At 41.9% G+C, this 14319-nt stretch overlaps 1 protein-coding gene across 2 annotated transcripts in view; it reads right to left on the bottom strand.

Annotated features, from left to right (window-relative positions):
• Window positions 1-461: 461 nt before the first annotated feature.
• Window positions 462-14319, bottom strand: part of LOC133351400 (uncharacterized) — a 32524-nt gene continuing 18666 nt past the window's right edge. For both annotated transcript variants that reach the window (XM_061566565.1, XM_061566566.1), the window contains exons 7-13: window positions 13931-14141; window positions 11457-11576; window positions 10082-10127; window positions 9264-9404; window positions 8518-8665; window positions 5904-5999; window positions 462-4272 (exon numbers count right to left, since the gene is read on the bottom strand). In XM_061566565.1, coding sequence (XP_061422549.1) covers window positions 4159-4272; window positions 5904-5999; window positions 8518-8665; window positions 9264-9404; window positions 10082-10127; window positions 11457-11576; window positions 13931-14141 — 876 coding nt within the window. In that variant the 3' untranslated portion in view covers window positions 462-4158. The remainder of the gene's footprint in view (window positions 4273-5903; window positions 6000-8517; window positions 8666-9263; window positions 9405-10081; window positions 10128-11456; window positions 11577-13930; window positions 14142-14319) is intronic.

Below are 14319 nucleotides of genomic sequence, written 5' to 3'. Positions count from 1 at the left end.
GAGACAACAGCGGTGATGGCGACGATCTTCAGCAACGACGACGACGGGGATCCCACTCCAAACGACAGCCCCGTGCTCCTGCTCGGGGTCCCCTTTTATACTTCCAGCGTGGCCTCGCTCCGCCCTGGACACGCCCCCCTTCTGGAACCTACTAGTGGGCTCTCGATGTGTCCCTTCCGTAACCTTTACCCTAGATCCCTCTCGGGTCTGTCACGTGGCCTGCTGTCAGTCAGGGCTGCCTCAAGCTGCAGATCCCCTTCCCTGCCAGCAGCCAGCGCTATGCTACGTAGTGACCATATATATGTCACTACACATGCAAATGGATTTGTCTCTAATGATGTACATATCGTTAATTTTCAAGTGAACTAGATTTATTAAAACTTTTGTCATCTATAAATATTTCAATTATTTCCTTCATACAAAGAAGCGTGTTACAAGTAATGTTGCACCGGACAATGATATGATATGACGAACACATAAGTTTATATAACCACGCGGGCAAAAAAAAAACATATCAGGAAAACTTTAACTTAAACCAAAAACAATTACGGTAGTTCTCGATTGGTTCAATATCATGTACAAAATGTTTAATTTCCTATTTTCGTAAATGCCACGCCATCACCTCCCGTCTGGCAGATTTATTTTCCACAGGGGCGGCTCCAACTCTTTTAGTTGAATGAGTATTGAGTTTAATGAATTAAATGTTAAACGAGTTAAACTATTAATGAATTAGATGAGCGAAATGTGATTTGGTTAAGGGAGTTACATATGAATGAGATCAATGTGAACATGTAAATACATTTCAAAGAAGAAAATGTGAATACATTTACAGATATGAAAACATTCATAACGAGCATGGCGAGAAAGATTTTTTTAATTTTACCAGATAAGGGCCACTGAGTTGTATAGCTCTTTTTCAGAAGCGACCTGACCACAAATGATAGCTCAACGAAGTGGCTTATCACGTGCAACTTTATCGTAGCCAAATACTCTAAACGCATGTTTATAAACGGAGAGGGAAAAATCGGAGCAAATAGAAGAAAAAAAAATCCCTATTTTTTTTTCTATTTACGTGACTTTACCGAAAGAACCAAGAATATGAATTCCTGCAGTCACGAAAGTTTTAAGTCAAAATTTTATATGTTCAGTGATGTGAACTTGGCTCACAGGCACGACACTGACATTTCATTGAGCTCTGCGTTTCTCAACCTTTTTTTGTTATCATTTACGAGCCTTTTGCCCGTCCAATTGACGGGTGTATTTCAGTAAATCTGAAACTTGCAAGCGAAAAGCAGACCGCGACGTAATATCCATTGCATCCATTCAGCGCATTCAGATGCTTCGTTATGTCAACCAAAAAAATCCAGATTTGCCAGCCATACAGGATCGGACAGTTCTTCCATTGGTTGTCTCTTCTCACCCAAAAAATGTCCAATTTCCCTTTTGAGAGAGAAAAATCGCTGCAGTGCGGACCCCCGACTTAGCCACCTCACATCGTTGTGATATATTACGTCACCGTATTCAGCCTGGATGTCACCCAAGAACTGCTGAAACTGTCGGTGGTATAGAGCTTTAGAGCGAATAGAATTGATTGCCTTTGCCACTGGTTTCATAACATCGTCAAATTTGAGATGTTTGGCGCAGAGAGCCTGCTGGTGAATGATACAGTGAAGTTTAATAGCATTGCCTGCTTCTTCGCTGACTTTATTGCAGATCAGTGTGGACAATCCACTTCGCTCACCAGCCATGGCAGGCGCACCATCGGTAATGATCCCAGAAACTTTACTCCATGGTAGTTTCATATCATCAACAGCTTTAAGGCTTTTGAGGTCAAGCAGCTCCTCTGTCAGGTTCATGTTTTCATCAACTCCTCTTAAAAAAAGTAAGTAGTTGTGCAGTGTCAGATGCATTGGTGCTTTCATCGCAGGCTGATGAGAAATAATAAAAAGCCACTCCCCTGTCCCCCAGTTGTCTCTGAATATCTGACGATATGTCCTCAACTCTCCGTGCCACAGTGTTGCGTGCCAGGAAAACATTCATAAATTCTTGCTTCTTCTCGGGGAAAATGTTCTCCACCATTTTCATGACAGTCTTTGATAAACGCACCTTCAGTAAAAGGTTTGCTATGTTTAGCTATTAACATGGCCACTTCGTAGCTGGCTTTGGTGATGTTTTCCTTTGACTCACAGGCCCGCGTGAAGAATCGCTGTTGCGATGCCAGAGCAGCTTGGAGTTGCTTAACTTTGTCAGCGCGGTCACTCCCTGTTAGCTTGTCGTATGTTGTAGCATGTTTAGTCTCGTAGTGTCTCTTTACGTTGAAAACCTTAAACAAGGCATCGGTCTCTTTACAAATTAGACAAACACAATTTCCTCAATTTCCAATGAAGAAGTATTGTAATTCCCACCGCTCCTGAAAGCGGCGGCCCTCACTATCAACTTTTCTCTTTTTTTTTGCAGTCGCCATGGCAGAAATGATTCGAGAAGGGTTCGCGGTAGGCCTCGGCAAGGTAAGGTAATTTACCCTTTTTACCGGGTAAAAGGGTAAAGGGTAAAGATGTCGACATGCCAAGGGGTAAGGTAAAGGGTAGGGTAAAGGTAGCTTGGAAGAATTACCCGGTAGGGTAAAGATAGTGCAAAGTATTACCCGGTAAATACAGTACCTTGTTTACCTCTAAAAGCTCCGTCGTGCAGTCCGTGGCCTCCATTTAATAAGTAATATTAAAACAAACTTTATTAAAAACACGCTTTTATGAAATGTACAAGTAATGAAAGAACTCCACGACTCCAGGAAGTGGCCCCGAAGCTTTCCACAGCGTAAGGGGCCGTGGGGATTTACAGCCAACGTCAGTTGAGCGTGGACAATTAGACCCAAGCCGAAACATAACATGTCAAAAATAATGTTACAAAAATATTAGATTTTTTATGATAGAATATAGTATTGTCATCAGTATGACATAAGTATACCAAGTTTGCAGTCGATACCACATTAGGAAGTGGGTAAAAATTTAGTTTCAAGATTTGAGGATACAACAACAACAATAACGACAACAATAACAGAGTGAGTTAAAAGAAAGTGTGTAAAATTGGAATCATCGAGAGTATTCTATATGATTAAAGCGCTCTACCTAGCATTTACCGTTATAAACCTTGCTCATGTGTAGTAGTTCCCTAGTAATTACCCTGTAATCGGGTAATTTGTATGGGGTAAGGGTAAAAGGTAGGGTAAAGGTAAGCTCGTTGCTTTTTACCTTTTACCTGTTACCTTACCTGCTAAAGGGTAAAAGGTAGGGTAGAGTGATTGTATTGTGGTAAGGTAAAAGGTAGGGTAAAGGTAGGCTCGTTGATTTTACCTTTTAACTTTTACCTTACCTTGCTGAGGCCTAGTTCGCGTCACGGATGCAGAGCCAGAGAGCATTAGAATGGTGCTGCCACTGTGTGGCGGAAGGAGGAATTACATCTTTAAAGTTTTATGATGTATTTATTCTGACAGAGCTAGCGAGCCATAAATAACACATTATAAGACCGAAGCTGCGGGCCGTATGAAATCTGACCGCGGGCCGTGATTGGCCCGCGGGCCGGACTTTGGACATGCCTGCTTTAAAGGTTATAATCCCTTGTTCATCATGACGTCCTTTTTTACTTTGATGTCTCAATAACGTTACGGAGATCACGTGACATGAGGGTTCTGCCTTTGTAGTGAGGGTTGTGAGTTGACGATGAGGAGGGGGGAGGAGACGCCTCGCCCCCCCCATGTGGAGTGACGTCACCTGCTAATTATTATTAATGGCGGGCGGGTCCAATATGGAGGACGTCACCTGTTCATGATTATTAATGAGGGGGGCTGGCGTGGAGTGACGTCACGCGCGTTACACACTGACATTCTTGGGTAAATATAGTAGTCAATAACAAGGTAACTGTATGAGATCGCGTATTTAAATGGTCGTGTTTGTGCTAGCTGTGATATGTATGGTTCGGTTTTTGGCATCGAGAAATACAACAATCTTAACACTGAGAAATAGTTACCAAAGATATTTCAGGTATTTTTCTTTTTAAATGTGTGTTTGGACAGTTGAATAGAGTGTCCTCCAGTGACTGTAAACGGGCAGCTTCGATAAATGATGTCCGATTGAAATAATCATGTCGTCGTAGGCCGCAACTTCAAGACTTGTTCCGTGCCTGGCGCCACTCCCTGAACTTGGTGTAGGACAAGTAGGCCAAATACACCACTCCACAAATGGCCACCAGGAAGACCAGCCACATCAGCAAGATTTTCTGCAAAACACGACGTTGGCATTGACGTGAGAAATCCTGAAACGATCGATCACCAATTTAATGAACCAATGGTGGAAGCAATGGCAAGGCGTGGTGGTGTCAGTAGCACTGGTTGCACACAGTGTGTTCTGGCGATTATCCTGCACAGTTGAAGCTGGTTATTAGCACATCTTATAAAAGTGCAGTGCATCCCTTACATGTCGTTTTTTTTTTAGGTTAGATCGCGGAAATGTGTCATTAAACCCGCCACCGCCCGACACAAGCAATTAGTAAGATTTGTTACGTAAACAGAACGTGCCAATTCGTCACTAGTACAGCACACCGGTGTGTTGGAGAGCAAATCCACAACATTTTTAATCCGAGTACGACGTTTCGCCAATAATTACAACCAGCATCATCAGGCGAAGGGCAACTTCTGATACAGGCACGCTTCAGATATAAACACACCGAGCCTTGCTCAAACAGGGAGTAGTTTGTATGCAGCTTTGGGTGGCTCTGTGGGCTCAACTCACGATTGTAAAGTTGTATTATGGTTCAACTCATCGCTTGGAAGTGTATAACATCAGTACCACTGTGGAGAGTCAACAGTTGACAGCCCTTTTGACGAACGGGCTCCCAAACGTACAAATGTGGGAATTTCTTATAACTGGCTCAGAGCTGCCAATCAAGTTCATTTTGTCCAACCACGTGATAACGCAGAAAGACCACGACAGTTCAATTTGCAAGAGTGCCAATGGAGATGAGCACAGACCCATGGCAATTTGATACACTTTGACTTTATAAATGATTAAAATTGCTGTTGGTCATGTGTATTTAAACCAACATCAGAATCTGAATCTTTATTTATACTGGAGAAATCCGACGAGCTATTAAGCTCTTTTTTACAGATGTCTAGTCGCCAAGTCAGAACATGACAACAACAAACAGTACAAAAACTACAATAGGAGGAGCAAAGTATAGGAAAGGTAAGCAAATGACAAAAAACATACTTTTAATTTTACCAGGCAAAGCCCACTGAGCTATTAGCTTCCTCTTCAGAAGAGATCCGGCCAAAAACTATAGCCCAACGAGGCAGCCCATTTCGTGGAAATCCATAGCAGCCAAATAATCTAAACACATTCTAGATTTGAAGCTTTCGTCACTGCAAGGATTAATATTCTTGGGTTTTTTCGGTAAAGTCACATAGGTAAAAAAATAAAAATTAATAAAAGTAAAATAAAAATAAAATAAAAATCACGACGTTTCGGAGACAACACAAGCTTCCGTCTTCAGGTGGAACCGTCACAGCATTTCTCATTTACTTGATACAGCAAGCGTGCTGTGACGGTTCCACCTGAAGACGGAAGCTTGTGTTGCCTCCGAAACGTCGTGATTTTTATTTTATTTTTATTTTACTTTAATTAATTTAAATTTAAAAAATTTTACCTATGTGACTTTACCGAAAAAACCCAAGAATATGAATCTAAACACATGTTTTTCATTACGTAGCCAACCGTACTCATCGAAGGTGCGGGAGAAAGGACAACAAACTAAACACAAAAATCAGTTCTAAAGAAATTAGTTTTCAATGTAGATGATTTAAAAGTGCACAGCTGAAGTGACTTCCACAGTACAGACGAGTTGAGGCTTACCCATCCCCCGATCGACTCAACCCATGGCAATAATTGCTTGATGAAGAGTCCTTTGCAATACACAACAACTGTTTGACGCTCATCCTGGTTTTGTATCTGTAAAACAAAAGTGTCCTTCGTATAAAAAAACGTTGTTCATATAGGAAAAATAATGTAAAACACTTTTATTGCTTCGTGCAAATATTTTCGGGTTGAACGTTAATGAACGGCAATTGCTTGAAATAAAATAAAACAAATCACGACGTTTCGGGCGCAACACAAGCGTCCGTCATCAGGTGGGACAACCACAGCAAGAAAAAATTGCTGCAGTGGGCGAGAGAGCTGCCGTGGCAAGAGGTTATATAGGTAAGAAAGGGGGGAGGAGCAAGGGGGGAGAGAGAGAGGGGGTGTGTGGGGTAGGGGGGCGCTGCGTGAGCGCTAGGGGGAGAGAGGACGTGGGAGGGGGGGAAGTGGGCGGGGCTGAAAGTGGGAGGCTGGGAAAGATGTGAATGCGGGGAGAAATTAACTCGGATAAAATTAACCCGTAAAAACAAAGTTTTTCACTATAAATCCTTGATATGCGTGGCATCGGTTTTATTTTATTATTCATTTCTGTTTTTCTTGAGTAAGAGTTTCATTTTAATCACAATGGTATTTTAAATTAAATATGACATTTTCTTTTTCCATAAAAAGTGGAAAATTTTGGATTTTTTTTTCACGAAAATCAATTGTCACGCACAACGAGTCTGTGTGCAAAATGTCAGCTCGATTGGATCACGGGAAGTGGGTTAAAAATCGACCGAAAGATTTGCATGGTCGTAAGCGCGCAAGCAAGCAAGCAAGTGAACTTAACATAAAGGATTTAAAAATAGGGTAGTACCCGGCAGATATGATGGAAACAATCATAAACAGTTAAGGTTTTACCTGGTTAATAACATCCTTCCAATGATTGCTCAATTTGTATCAATTTTCTCGGTTGAAGTTATGCCTATGTTTCTATATCTGGATGGCTTCATGAACAAACCTTTGATAAGCCATCCAGATATATAAACATAGGCATAACTTCAACCGAGAAGATGGATACAAATTGAGCAATCATTGGAAGGATGTTATTAACCAGGTAAAACCTTAACTGTTTATGATTGTTTCCATCATATCTGCCGGGTACTACCCTATTTTTAAATCCTTTATGTTAAGTTCACTTGCTTGCTTGCTTGCGCGCTTACGACCATGCAAATCTTTCGGTCGATTTTTAACCCACTTCCCGTGATCCAATCGAGCTGACATTTTGCACACAGACTCGTTGTGCGTGACAATTGATTTTCGTGAAAAAAAAATCCAAAATTTTCCACTTTTTATGGAAAAAGAAAATGTCATATTTAATTTAAAATACCATTGTGATTAAAATGAAACTCTTACTCAAGAAAAACAGAAATGAATAATAAAATAAAACCGATGCCACGCATATCAAGGATTTATAGTGAAAAACTTTGTTTTTACGGGTTAATTTTATCCGAGTTAATTTCTCCCCGCATTCACATCTTTCCCAGCCTCCCACTTTCAGCCCCGCCCACTTCCCCCCCTCCCACGTCCTCTCTCCCCCTAGCGCTCACGCAGCGCCCCCCTACCCCACACACCCCCTCTCTCTCTCCCCCCTTGCTCCTCCCCCCTTTCTTACCTATATAACCTCTTGCCACGGCAGCTCTCTCGCCCACTGCAGCAATTTTTTCTTGCTGTGGTTGTCCCACCTGATGACGGACGCTTGTGTTGCGCCCGAAACGTCGTGGTTTGTTTTATTTTATTTTTCTACTCTACGTGACTTTACCGAAAGAACCAAAAAGTATGGATTACTGCAGTCACGGAAGCTTCAAATCAAAATTGCTTGAAATAGATATATTTTATATTTATCTTTTCAAATTTTACTTTATATTTTGACGCGCAAACATCATAATGGTATTTTAACACACCACTGGAACTTGTTCTTCGACACAACTGTCTTTAATGCCGGTCACTGAAAACAGACTTTGCTCACGTTCTATCAGCTTTAGTATGGCATGCTTCAAAAAGTCAATAGTTAAGTAAATGTTTGGCGCATTCGAAATCTCCAGATACAAACATCTGCATGGCTAAGTAAAAAAAAATTAGTTCAATATACAGTATTTATCTCCTAATTTGTAAGGGCTGAAAATCAGTGATGCTTGTGTTTACATTTTATATCTTGATGTTTTGTTACTTTTGCTATAATTGGAAACATACAAATGCTGACCTTCATGGGCCTAGGGTTAAAATGTAAAAAAGTTCAACAATCTTGCTCCTTAAATTTGAGAGGTCCAAAATAAAAAAATATATTGATGACGTTTGAACTACAGACCTGACAATTTTTAGTACTGTACCAACGGTTCACTTTGTAACCCTCATTGAAAATTATAATTCATGTTAGTCACTCACTCAGGCGCAGCTACATAGTACACTGTAGTCAGATAAGATAAACATTCTGTTACTTGACCAACGTAACCTGCCAGCACGCACAACAATTGTGTGGAGTGATAAGACTTTGAAGTGATAGGAAAAACAGGTACATGGTTATTCAATAATCGAGATAAACAATAGTTTGATAAAAAAAAAAGACACTTACTTTTCCCATGACGAACTTGACTATGCCAAAAAAAATGCTGTTTGGACCAATGCTACTCACGCCTTTACTGGAATTGTTTAGTTTCATGATCTTGCCAATAAACTTGAAGGGGCATCCATCACATTGCTTCCACATTTCTTCCATTTCGCTGCAGGTTTGGAAGAGGGTTAGGGTTACATGTTGGGTTATATTTTTACAGTCTCAGACCATTGTTTAAGATGGCTTTGAGGCTACTGAATAATATTTAAATAAATTCCCCTAAAGGCAAAACATTCTACTGCATATCATAAAAAGGTCAAATAAGTTATCGCTGTGCTTACACGAGGTTTGAGTGGTGTTCATCTTGACCAATGGCCCTAAACCGGTTGTGAAAATTCCACATTACTGTGGCAAAGGGCATTCTCTACAACACAATAACGTTGTTGACTTCCTTCAGAGTGCCACTCATTTTGTCGGCCTCAGTAAAACGATTCACTGGAATGCCCTCCGACGAGGATTTTAACTCAGCACCGTTGTGATTGTGAGTTGGGCACTTAAACAACAGTGCTGCGGGCCTAGATTGCATGAGCTGAACATTTCTTTGATGCAACAATCTTCGTATCTAGTGCAGGATTATGGGCCGCATGCTCCAGCACTGCCCTAATAAACATACAACTTAACACGATGCACTATTTTTGGGACACTCAAACCACACTGCCAAAGAGTTGTCTCTTGTTTATTGTGTTCTTGTGTGCGCTATGGCTCACTTTGTCCAATTGCTGTCCTTGCCCAGAAGGTTGCTGATTGTTGTAAAAATTTTAATTAGCGATGACTCCGTAGAATTGTCTGTTGTAGCCACGGCACCCGCTGTGTTACCTTCACCGCCGTCAACGCAATTTTGTAGTAATCTGATGAGAGAAATGAACCGCAATCAGTGTTACCAACGCCGAAAAGTAGACATCCGCAAAAAATACAAACCTCAAAACGTCTCTATATTGAGCTTGACAAGTCACAAAACATTTCCTCGCTAGATAATGTATTAAGCATTCACCAAAGTAACCCGATACAGGATCCTTAATTTCATACCTGGAATTATGTCACTTGACGATGTTCTGAACATTAATTCTAGATTTGAAGCTTTCGTGACTGCAAGGATTCATACTCTTAGGCTTTTTACGGTAAAGTCACGTAGGTAAAAATAAATAATAAAAATAAAATAATAATATAAATAAAATAATAAATCACGACGTTTCGGAGGCAACACAAGTCTCCGTCATCAGGTGCGACCGTCACAGCTAAATTTACTGTATCAAGTGAGGAAAAATCCAAGAGACAAGCTCTTAAATATGAACATTACATGCGCACATTCACTTGTGGCATCCCTATACTGGGAGTTGATACAAGTTGCCTGAGAGTCAAGTCGAGTTTCATTTGTATTACGTGGCGAAGAACTCAAGAGACCAGGATGAGTCTGGTGGAGAGTGTTGGGCTGAAACCAGTTTCAGCAGACACATTTCTGAGACTAATATATCACACGGATTGTTATCTGTAAAAAGTTTGTGCTGACATCGAGAGAAAAAGATACCTGTCAAGTATACGTTGGCTGTTGATTTTTTCCTCTTCCTCATCAACTGCAACAAATAGAAAACACTACAGATCAGTTCAGAAACAGAATATGTATTTTTACTGGAGGAGTTCAATGCACTATACAGCCCTTTTCTCACAGATGTCCAGGAGATGAACTCACAGCAATTAGAAGATCCCCCGTGACTGTGCTCGCAATCGCACACTGAAGCGGCGGAGCTGTGGTTGCCACTGGCCCTGGTGCAAAGAATGAAATGGCCGCCACCCTCCCCCCCCCCCCCCCAATTGCCCCACTCTTCTTTTTGGTTCTTTTGGGAAAGTCACGTAGAAGGGAAGTAATAAAATAATAAAAATAAAACATAATAAAATATTTTATTATGTTTTAAAATAAAATAGTAAAAATAAAACATAATAAAATATTTTATTGTTTTTTATTATTATTTTATTACTTCCCTTCTACGTGACTTTACCGAAAGAACCAAGAAGATGAATCCCTGCAGTCACGAAAGCTTTAAATCGAAATTTGCCCCACTCTTTTGTAGCCTGGCACCTGCATCTGTCCGTGGGGGCCACGGGCCCTGGTAGAGTTGCAACCCACGCACTCTCGACAGCTAGGCCACCGCGCACGCACCCTTAATTTGCCACACCTCCGATCAGCACCGTTGGCTGCGTACGGTATGAAAGGAGCGCAACGTACTCTACAATCGTGTTTCCTTCCGAGCGGTGCTCTTCGCGCGAGGGCTCGACTCACAATCGGAAGGTCGTGAAGTTCATATCCTGATCAGGGGTCAACTTCAGCCCACACTCCCGTCAGGTCAATGAAGTGAATTACACTTAATTTTTTTAAAGGGAGGTCAAGTCGTTGTTATCCAAGGGTTTCCTAAATCCCAGTCCGTGTGATCCATCACGGCGGGCATTTTCATGTTGACCGTTCTTCACGTACAAACTCATTTAAGGGAGAGAGAACCCATTTAAAAATGAACTGTGGACATCGCCGTTTCAAAAGAAGGTGTGCTCTCCATGCAATGCGATTCAGCGCTTAGCAATCGTTAGGCACGTGCAGTGCGTAGTTTGTACTTTAACGTGGTAAACTTGAAATGGCGTGCAGTGATAAGCCATTAGGAATGGAGATTGGGAAACTCGATGGAGAGACTGACTTCTAACATACAATTGTGGAAGTTTTGACCCACTGGTTTAGGAACACAACCGAGATGAACTTTACCTAATCCTTCTTTGAGCCAGGGGGTCTGCAATTTATTCTGTTAAATAGTAAATACCGACACACAAGGCGCTCTACGGCAACACTGCAAGCTCAACTCAGCTGGTATACGAATGACAGATTCGCAACGGGGGATATTTGAAAAACAAAACGCTACCTTTGGACTTGGCCTTGCCCTCTTCTTTGTTCCTCCATCCATCGCAGAATTGTGCATGCTCAAGGAGTTGCGGGATGGGGAACGCTTCGTTGCAAATGGGACAATTATAGGGCTCCGAATCTGAAACACAAAAATAAGTTCCGTTTATTCCAACGTTATCTTTCACAGCAACAGACGACAACGCAGTATTGTGAACACTGTGACACTCCGGCTCGCTGGACAAATAGGGAGGAAGGCTGACAGGTTTGACCAGCTGCAAAATGCAACAAACTAAAAATTCAGAAGAAAAATAGAACACCACGCAACTATCCAAAGCACATTTAACATTGAAAGCAAACTCTTTGGTTCTTTCGGTAAAGTCACGTAGTTAGAAATAAAATATAATTGCCTGATGACGAAAGCTTGTGTTGCGATCGAAACGTCGTGATTTGGTTTATTTTATTTTATTTCTACCTACGTGACTTTGCCGAAAGAACCAAAGAGTATGGATTCCTGCAGTCACGAAAGCTTCAAATCAACATTGAAAGCGCAGATCAAACTGAGTTGTGCGTAGTTCTTGATGTGTTGGTCTGTGCGAGGCTTCAAGTTTCCATTTATTTGGTATAGCCCTGTCAGCCATGCAGCTCTTAAGTCGGTTGCAACCGCAACAAACAAAATAGGAACACAGAACATCTTAAAGCGACGACGCGTAACAGAAACATCCTGGAATAAACCAGCAAATATAAAAAAAAAAGTATTAAAACGGCTACCTGTGGCTCGGGACCCGTGTGCTGCTCTTTCAGGGCTGCTTCGTGACGTCATCTATCAAGGACCCCAGCGTCTTTGTGTTCACATCGCATTAGGCGGCTCATGAAATATTCAGGTTTTTTTGTTTACCGAATTTGAAGAAAATAATATCTCATCTTGTTATTTTGGGTGCCGACCAACGTTCAGTGCTGCACTGGACTCACCGCTGAGGTGTGTTGATGCCCTCCGAGAAGCAGACAAGAGGAGTACAAAAGGAAATCAATTGACACAAGGACAGAGTGAAAGAGGCAAGAGACACACAGGGATCGGAGCAATGCAAGTGACGGGTTTGGAGATGGAGTGAAAAAGACATGAACGTGGAGCTTCGGAAGAAAACACCGGACCCTACGCAGGGGAGCAAGGCGGCGAGTGGGCGTGCTCACTGACCCCGTGGACACGCGTTCTGACCCTTGAGCCAAAAGCCCAAAGCGGGGCGGGATACTGCATTGAATACGTCCATTACTTCGCCAGCATCAGTCTGCCGAAAGGGCAAGTCCAGCAAACCAGGATGTTTTTTTTTTACTGTATCCTGAACGCAAAAGTCCATTGTCAATTCTTATTGTTAAAGTCACGTAGGTATAAAATAACATAAATCACGACGTTTCGGGGCACAACACAAGCGTCCATCATCAGGTGGGAAAGCATAGTCTGCTGCTGAGGCAGACTGTTTTAAAAGTCGTGATTTATTTTATTTTATACCTACATGACTTTACCGAAAGAACCAAAGATTATGGATTCCTGCAGTCACGAAAGCCTCAAATAAAGATTGAATTCTTATTGTGTTTAAAAGGGACAACGTTTGGGAGAGAAATACATTCCTTTGACCATCATGCTCCTCCTCACATTGCATCTCTTAAGTTTAAAAAACGATTCCTTCCCAGTCGATATATAACAATTATTCTCAACATCTTGCCACGATGGCCAGCGTGTCTAGATGTTAACTCCCTCGCCTGGGATGCAGGAGGTCGTGGGTTCGATCCCGACCCTGACTCCTGTATATTTGAAGTTAGCGTGGACTTTTCCCTGGGTCCTCCGGTTTTTCACAACCACATTTAGAAACATACTTCTATCCTATTTTGCTGCTATACATTTCCACACGATAAGCCACTTCGTTGAGATATCATTTGTGGCCAGGTTGCTTCTGAAAAAAAAATATAGCTCAGTGGGCCTGACCTGGTGAAATAAAATAGTTTTGTTTTGTTTATAACCACGGAGTTTGCAGCCGAGTGATAGTAATGTATCCAAGAGGACGTCAACTTTGGTCAATGTCTCGAAGTAATGGGGACCAATCCCACTGATGCTTCCATACCTCAAGATCACTTGCTACCTTCTACCTGATCCCTCAGCTGTTGCACAATTGTATATCGAACTTATTTTGCGCCGTACGTAATGAAACGCGCTAATCGGAGGTGCGGGGGAAGGACAGCATACTAAACACAAAAAACAGCTCTATAGACATGAGTTTTCAATAACTCCAGAAGCTTCCTAATATCGGAAGAAGTGGTCTGAACATGCACGATGCGGTGACCGTCTTTGTTTTCCAAGGTCTGATCTTACATTAGGCCACCATTTGAAGAGAGGACTTCCTCTTAGTGCCCCTCATGATCTCTGTGTAAGGAGACAGAGTGGTGGGTGACACTGTAGGTGTGGAATGCTGATATGATAGAGTGCATAATGTGGGGGCTTACTGATGAACTGGGAGATGACGTCTGCATGCTCCCCACACATTTCGGCATGATCTTGTAGAACATCTTCTGGGAAGCGGTATTGGCATAGAGGACAAGGGATCCCCTCTCCATCCTCATCCTGCCCCTTCAATTGTTCCGATGCAGCCTCCTCCAGGTGCTTTTCTTCTGTGTCCTCTGATTCTGTGTCCTTTTCTTCTTTATCTTCGAAATTCTGGAGAATACATTGATCACTGATCATCGTCATCATGTTTGTCATCATCAAAACCAATTAAATTGTTACGACCACTATTAAAACCATCACGACCACCGTCACTGTCAATATGACCACCAGCACCATCAAAATACAAAGATCCCCATATAGCCTTAACAGGCGGTTGGGGCAAGTGCTG

Source organism: Lethenteron reissneri, chromosome 37, assembly GCF_015708825.2.
Source record: "Lethenteron reissneri isolate LAM-NWPU_2019-01 chromosome 37, ASM1570882v1, whole genome shotgun sequence".
NCBI lineage: Eukaryota > Metazoa > Chordata > Hyperoartia > Petromyzontiformes > Petromyzontidae > Lethenteron > Lethenteron reissneri.
The sequence above is the reverse complement of the archived record's forward strand: the minus strand, read 5'-3'. Positions and strand labels throughout refer to the sequence as shown.